Source organism: Stegodyphus dumicola, chromosome 5 (genome assembly GCF_044657685.1).
Source record: "Stegodyphus dumicola isolate Sdum_Otavi_A_Nest chromosome 5, ASM4465768v1".
Taxonomy (NCBI): Eukaryota; Metazoa; Arthropoda; class Arachnida; order Araneae; family Eresidae; genus Stegodyphus; species Stegodyphus dumicola.
In genome coordinates, this window is record NC_140772.1 from 221951786 (window position 1) to 221959938 (window position 8153).

General features: G+C 31.0%; 1 protein-coding gene across 1 annotated transcript; it reads left to right on the forward strand.

Moving 5' to 3' along the window:
• Positions 1 to 2072: 2072 nt before the first annotated feature.
• LOC146997417 (uncharacterized) lies at positions 2073 to 4904 on the forward strand. The gene is made up of 3 exons (XM_085817871.1): positions 2073 to 2081; positions 2189 to 2272; positions 4490 to 4904. Exons 1-3 carry the CDS (start codon positions 2073 to 2075, stop codon positions 4799 to 4801), a joined length of 405 nt encoding a protein of 134 aa, XP_085673997.1. The 3' UTR covers positions 4802 to 4904.
• Positions 4905 to 8153: the final 3249 nt, after the last annotated feature.

Here is an 8153-nt window from a genome sequence, read left to right on the forward strand (position 1 = left end):
TAATTTAGTGGTCATAGAGAGCCTGTGCTACTGTGCGTGCTGTTATGTCTGGTATGGATACTGCTTCGGGCCATCTAGTAAATCTATCTATCATAGTTAGACAGTAATAATTATTTTGAGAAGGAGGTAGGGGACCAACAAGGTCAAGGTGGACGTGATCAAACCTCTGTGATTGGTCTGGAAACTTCATTAACGGGGTTCTAGTATGCCTGCTTACTTTTGCTTTCTGGCACGGAATGCACTGCCGTGTCCGTTTCGCGCAATCTTTGCGGATGGAAGACCAAACAAACCGTGAACATACTAACTTTGTTGATGCGCGAATGCCGGGGTGAGACAAATTGTGCAAGGTGGCAAAAACTTTCTCACGGAATGCCGGAGGAATGTAAGGACGGGCGTTACCTGTTGACACATCGCAATATATCGGTAAGCTACAATTCGGTAAAGTAACTTTTTTGAGATGTAGAACTTTTGACTCTTTAAGCAATGTTTGTAATTCTGGGTCGATTTCTTGCATTTTAGTGATTTCCTCATAGTCGATAGGGTTAGGCATGCTTATTGCTTCTATACGCGAAAGTACGTCGGCAGCGATATTCTCCGAACCTTTTATATGGCGAATTTCAGTGGTGAATTGTGAGATAAAGTCTAACTGCCTAGCCTGACGAGGTGAACACTTATCCAAACGCTGTCGGAATGCATACGTGAGCGGTTTGTGATCGGTGATTAAAGAAAAGTTCCGTGCTTCCAACATATGCTTAAAATGCCTAATAGCAGCATAAGCTGCCAATAGCTCTCGATCATACGCACTATAGTTCCTTTCCGCCTGCGAAAGCTTTCGTGAGAAAAATGCGAGAGGCTGTAAATTTCTATCAACTATTTGTGATAGCGTTCCACCGATCGCGAAGTCTGACGCATCAACCTGTAAAACCAACTGGGCATCTTTCTTCGGGTGTGCCAAAAGAACAGCATTAGCAATTAGCTGTTTGCACTTTTGAAATTCACTCCGCGCTTCCTCAGACAAATTCAGGATTGTCTTATCATTTTTCTTAGCCCCTTTTAAATACGAAGTTAAATGTATTTGATTCTGGGCTACGTTGGGTAAAAATCAAAGGTAAAAATCTAAAAATCCTAAAAATCTCTGCAAATCTTTTACCGTTTTAGGAAGTGGGTAGTTAAGTATCGGTTCCACTTTGTTCGTCAGAGGCTTGGTACCATCTTTATTGATTATATGGCCTAAAAAAAGATATTTCCGGAACGCCGAAAACACATTTCGAAGCGTTAATTGTCAATCCATATGAAGTTAATCTTTCAGAAACAGTACGTAGGTGAGATTTATGCTCATCTTCCGTATCACTAAATATCAAAATATCATCTAAGTAGACGTAGGCGAATTTTAGATCTCCAAGAATTTCGTTCATAAACCTTTGAAAGGTTTGAGCAGGAGGACCGTTTGTTTCGATGTAATGAACCGTACTATGCTTTACTCTACCCGAATCGGATTTTAACTTCAGTACTTCCGGAAAGTCTTTCAAGATTCTGTGATATGGTGAATCACCAGATATTAACTTTACCGAAAAATAATTTTTAGAATCGGAAAGAGAACCAATACGAGTTAATTTCGTAGTATTATCGATAAGCCTACCTCGTTTTAAACCGATTAAAAGATCAAAATGCCTTAAAACGTCGGCTCCTATTATAGGCACTGGTACATCGGCGATTAAAAACTTCCAAGAAAAGTTTCGTATAAGTCCTAAATTCACAGTTAACAATTTTGTTCCATACGTAGAAATTATGGAATTATTCGCGGCAAATAATTGAAGCGAATCAGGATGCATTTTCTTAAACTTAGAAGTCGGTGTCACACATGAAACATCCGAGCCCGAATCAATCAAAAAGTTTAAATTTAGGGGCGAATTCAAGTGCAACGCTTGTCATGGTAATCGCACTTGCATTGCAAAACCGAATTCAAGTGCAACGCTTTTCGGACACGCCTACTGAAAATGCGTCACTACCATAGAGCAATTTTGCGGCTACTCCTGACCTGCCGCAAACTCTTAACAGCGACTGTAAACAGGATGGCTGAAGTGATTTTGCTCAGACGTTTAAGAAATCGGAGAAATGCTGATCAAATTCCTTGGCATTTAAGAGACAGTCGTAATGCTTTTGAAATGTCGGAGCGTGAATTCATCAGTTGATTCAGATTAAATCGGTTTGTTTCAATGAATTGAAACCTTTTCTGAAGGCAACTGCCAATGGATATTCTCTGCAAAAGCAGGTTTGTTTTTACTTCAGATTATGAAAACTGAAATACATCTGGAAATGTTTCCGAATCAAAGACTATGCTTAAATGACCTATTTGAGAATATTATATATTTTTATACGTAAACACACAAATTTTTAATGTTATTGTATCAGGATTCTTTCTTTTTCATCCCGTTTTTTTTTTTTTTTTTTTTTTCGTAGTAATGATCGAAATCGTTAATTACTGCGAATTTTGGAATGCAGTAATAATATCACAATTAATTTATTGTTTTAATTACTTTAAAACGTAATCTCGGAGAAATTGTTTTTCTAACAGAAATTATGCATATGCCTGTCTTTGAGATATATATATATATATATTTGGGATTAGTTTTTTGGAATATTATATATTTTTTCATGGTTTTAGATACGTGCATTTAATTTACATATGCTATCAGAATTTCAGTGATATAGTAAATTAGTTTGCAGCAATAATTAATCTTTGATATGTATGCAATTAAAATTTCATAATTTAAATTAACTTTATATGAATAGAGAATATTTGTTAAATTCAAATTTCATTCTTTGCAGCAATGGCGCATGAGAATTATTTAAATTTAACTTTACTTTTTATTTTTATGAAACAATATATATATATATATATATATATATATATTCTGTAACTGTAGGGGGGAAAAGCATGAATTTTTCTCAGCTGTTTAAACAGTTCCCATGTGTAAAATAGTATTTCATCCCCCAAAATATTAGTTAATTTTCTCCTAATGTATAATGTCTTGCCTGTTCGTACAGTGTCATTAATGTCATGGTAATTTTGGATACTTTCTATAGATCTTTCATAATAACTACACATGTAAGTTATATACACATTCGTAAATCTCTTATGATATGAAAAGTTATTGCAGACTTTCACATAACTATTAATAACTTGATATTCTCGATAACAGGTGACTTACCTTACTTCCGTAGACCATGATCAGAATTAAATAAACTTATAAGGTTATCATACTAAATTACACGAAAAGCAGCATGACATAAATAAATACAAAGAAATTAAATGTATTTACTGTACTAATAGATTATTATATTACATGACATTGGTTTTGCCCATGTATAATGGTAATGAAAGCCAGTTTTCCATAGAAAGTCCTCTACAGAGGCATCTGTTTTCTTAAGCAGATTGCTTTTACCACATTTCAGTGACCTTGATTTAAGTATGAAACTGGATAATATTTTCTTTCTGCATGAAATGTGTTAACCGAGTTTTAGAAATATAAGCCATCTTGCAGTTACTGTGATAATACTAATTTTTGGTACCTCCATATTATACCATCAACCATGAAAGTTGTGCTAATTACTGCTGTGGAATTCTGAGCCAGACATTTGTATACAGCAGTTACAACAAACCATACATCAGTCTCTCTGCAGAATACATGAAATAACCCTGCTGTGAAAGTATTGGACCCACTTCGTGAAAAAACATTCGTTCATTACTACCGTTTTATTTGCGGTCAAATTTTACCAAAAGCTCATTTTAGAATGCTATGAATACAAGTTGTCCACAGGTAATTGTTCCAATTTCTTACTGTTTTGTTCGCTATTTCCACATACAGTAGATGTTAATTCTTTCGACCAGCTGTAAAAGAACTGGAGTGCAATCACAAATGTGATTCTACCTAGCTTACCAAGAATTACTTTGGGTTACATACAAATGAAACCGCAGATGTTGCAAGTGTGGTGATATTAATTTTTGTTTTGTCTTCATTAACCGGAAAAATAAATTTTGCATTAATGGTGAAAAGGTAAGAAATATATGATAATAAGTATAACATTGTAGTCATTTCAAATTACTGCAAGAATGTTTCATTGTTATTCAAATAATAATAACAAAAAGCTATCTATACTATAATTATAGTGAAGTATAGATATTAAATAATACAAAATATTAAATAAATTTTAGAATCACCTATTTACTATAATTACTACAATTTAATGAAAAAAGGGTAGCTGTAATTTTTTTTTTTTTTTGTGTGTGTGTGTGTGTGTGTGTTTTAACGTTTTATTGCATATTTTTTAATAATGAAAAAACAGTGACATATTTTTGTTAAAAATGGAAAGTAAACTCCTTAAAAAGACTGATTTATTAATATGTCAACTATATTTAATGTTAAAAATCTATGTATTAAAATTTCAGATGAAACTTTCTTTTGACTTAGGATTTATGTTTTTCTAGGTATGGAATGCTGGTCTGAGGGTTCTCTATGCTATAGGACAATGGCCAGGCAATACTCATGATGCATTTATATGGAGTGGACTGAAACAAAATCTAGATAGTATTTTGTCGCATCGTGCATATCTTTGGGAGATAGTGGATTATATTCCCATTTTATCACGGGAATATCTCTATAATGAGAAGCACAGAAAAGTTCGTGCAGCTATAGAGATCAAATCAAGATTTAGGGTACTGCACGATACTGGTGGAACACTATTGTATTCACAAAGCAAAATATGTAAAATGGTCATATCTGGTGGCCATTTTACATAATATATGCTTAAGGTATTGTGTTGAAAATCCTGAGATTGATGTGTTTGAAGATGATGAGTTGGTACCTTCAGAAAGTTTTCAGTCAGTGCATGTTGAAATTGCATTGCACGATGAATTATCTTTAAATTTTGAAACTCGATAATAAAAACCCAAAGTGGGCAACAATGAACCTCTGGCAAAGGTGAAACCCCCTTCATGGATAATAAAGAATATATTATGAAAAAAATTACTTTCATAATATATTCTTGGGGACCCACAAGCCATGGTTTATATTTAAACCTGTAACTAAATGCACAACCCTAAATGATTTTAATTGATAATAATAATCCTAAATAATTTTATTAGTCCTGGTTTCAAATGCATACTGACAACTTTTATCATTATTGTTCTTCCCTCTGAATTTCTTGTTTCCATCATTTATGTTTAAAAACTCTTGACTGCCAGAAATAACTTAATAGGCTTGATACATATATATTTTAGTGTTGGTATGCCAGTCATGATTTACAATAGTAAGTCACTATAAATTAGCATTGCACTTAATTTATCTTAAACTTAGCAATAAGATTTACTGCACCAAAATTCAGTTTCTTCCAAAAAGTCAAATGTTTCCCTTTCGTCCCCTTCCGTGGGACAAGATAGAAAATTTCCATGCGACAATACACATTTAATAGCATAAGAACTTCATGCTTATTTATTATAGTATAAATTAAAACTGACATATTCTGTCAAAGATATTTAAATGTATTTCCTAAAAACAATTATTTCACTCTATACTGTTTATGTCTTCTTGGGGGTGGGCAAAACAAATATTGGACAGTTCAATTTTCCTCCACCATTCCTGTGAGCGTATTCTTCGAATAAGCAGGGTTTTGCTCCAATTCCTGATTAGCATAATATGTAAAGAATAAACAGCCTATGATTTATGCCTCCATATCCTCTTGTATTATTTAAAGAACATGCATTTTTCTTTTAATTCTAGATTTTAAAACATTAAAGTAAGGGAAAGATTGTTTGCTGAATTTAGATTTATATCATCATTACGCATTCACTATAATAACTTACTGCATACTTACCTCAGTGGGTTTGCCATTAAAAGAAATACATTTAAGTAAAATCATGAGTGTATAATAAATTGTTTTTCAGCCAAAAAAAAGAGAAGGGGGAAAATAAATACAGTTTGATTCACTTAATTTTTAGTACGCGACTCAACATTGTTATTGTAAACTAGACATTAGCCACACTTTAATAGTTGTCATCTCTGTATTTTTAGAACTTCGAAATTAAAAATGTCAATTTTATCTGCCATTGTTATGGAGCTGTAGGATATCGAATGTTATTTCTTCAATGATAAAAAGAAGTGAAATTTTTTATACCACATCTCATTCATATAACTTATTAACATAATTGAAAAACAATTTAATTCATTTCGTGTTATATCTGAAAATTAAAATTTGTAATACATTGACTAAAGATTCTTACAGGTCTTATTCCCATTTTCCTCCAGGAAAAAGATAATTGCTGTGTAAAATGCATAAATATTTTCACGAGACTTATAATAGTGGTATTAGAATTATTATAATGTTTATGTCATATAATGGATCTGTGAATTTCTTTTAAATAATTATATCTGAAAATTAAAATTTGTAATACATTGACTAAAGATTCTTACAGGTCTTATTCCCATTTTCCTCCAGGAAAAAGATAATTGCTGTGTAAAATGCATGAATATTTTCACGAGACTTATAATAGCGGTATTAGAATTATTATAATGTTTATGTCATATAATGGATCTGTGAATTTCTTTTAAATAATTTTTATAATCACAAAATTTTATAAAATTAAGAAAGTAGTAAATTTTACAATTAAAATATGAATCCCACACTGCAGAAATACATACAAGAATGAAAACACTGTAATATTTGAAATGCATGATTTATTTTTTAATAAATTAATAATTATATTTTGATTTTCTATGACAGCAGACTGATTTGCAACTGATTGCTTATACAAGTCACATATTTCACACAGTACATTAATATATTCTTCTGCGTTTCAATTATTTCCTTTTCTGCAGCTGTAATATCATCTCTCTTCCTTTTTTCTCTTCGGTCTCCTGCTTCGAATAGTTGAGCTTCTATCTGAGGGAAAATTTTAAAATATTCATTCAAATTCAAATATTCTTAATTTTTATATTTCATAATGTAAAACACTTTTTATAATTAATTAAACAATGAAACTTCTCTAAAAAGGAACAATTCATAATATTGATTTCTTTAACTTTCAATTTTTTCCCTTTATAATTTTTAAGACTGTTTATAAATCAAGAGGATTTAATGATTATTATTTTAAATTCTTAAAATCTTGTTCTTAATAAAAGACATACTCTGTATATAATGTTCGCAATAAAGAATTGAAATAACTCTTTTGTATGAGAAATATTAATTTACATCTGTTATAATTAATTTATACCAGCGGTTCTCAGCCGGTGGTATGCAAAGAAACAAAATATTTTTAACTATGAAATTCAAAAATCTCTTAAAGAAAAGAATAGTTAATAAAAATTTCCTTCGATCGAAATTGACTTGAAGATTTGGAAAATGACACACTTGTTAACTTTTGGCTGAACCGAAAAAAAGAATTTAAAGGCATTTCAAATAAAGCTATCAAATTTGTATTGTCTTTTCGCACAACCTGTTTGTGTGAAAAATGATTTTTTCCATGTTAAATTTGAAATATAAATACTCACCAAAATAAAAAGTGGATCCTAATTTACCATTAAATGAAATAAGAGCAGACATAAAGAAATTAAATATTAAAGTATTATAACTGAAATTTTGATAAACAAGTGAATAATTTAATTAAATTTAATTTTGATAATTAAGTAATCATCAGTTTTTAATCTAATAGTATTTTATGTGTACATATTTCATACAAAAAGTGTGCAAATGGCAATATATATATATATATATATATATATGTTTTTAATATTTCTATTGAGGAATTGAAAAATAATCATTGTAAAATTAGTGGTAGTATTAATGTTTTTCAGTTTTTGCTTAGATGGTACACTACAGTCAAAAGGTTGAAAACCGCTGATTTATACCATTAAAGTTTTTCTGTTGGGAGGAAAAGGAAAAGAAGAATCCAGAAAACATTAGATTTTATGTGTAATAGATACAAACTTGTCATTCCTAAATGCCATTGGAGATTTCCTCGTGATAAAGGTGTGGAATTTTCTAATGTAAAAAAGAAAAAAGCATAAAATAAGCACAATTTACTCAGCAATCTTGACTGAAATATACATGCTTTCAGAGATAGCATAAAGCAAGAAAAGTTTACTCAACAATCTTGG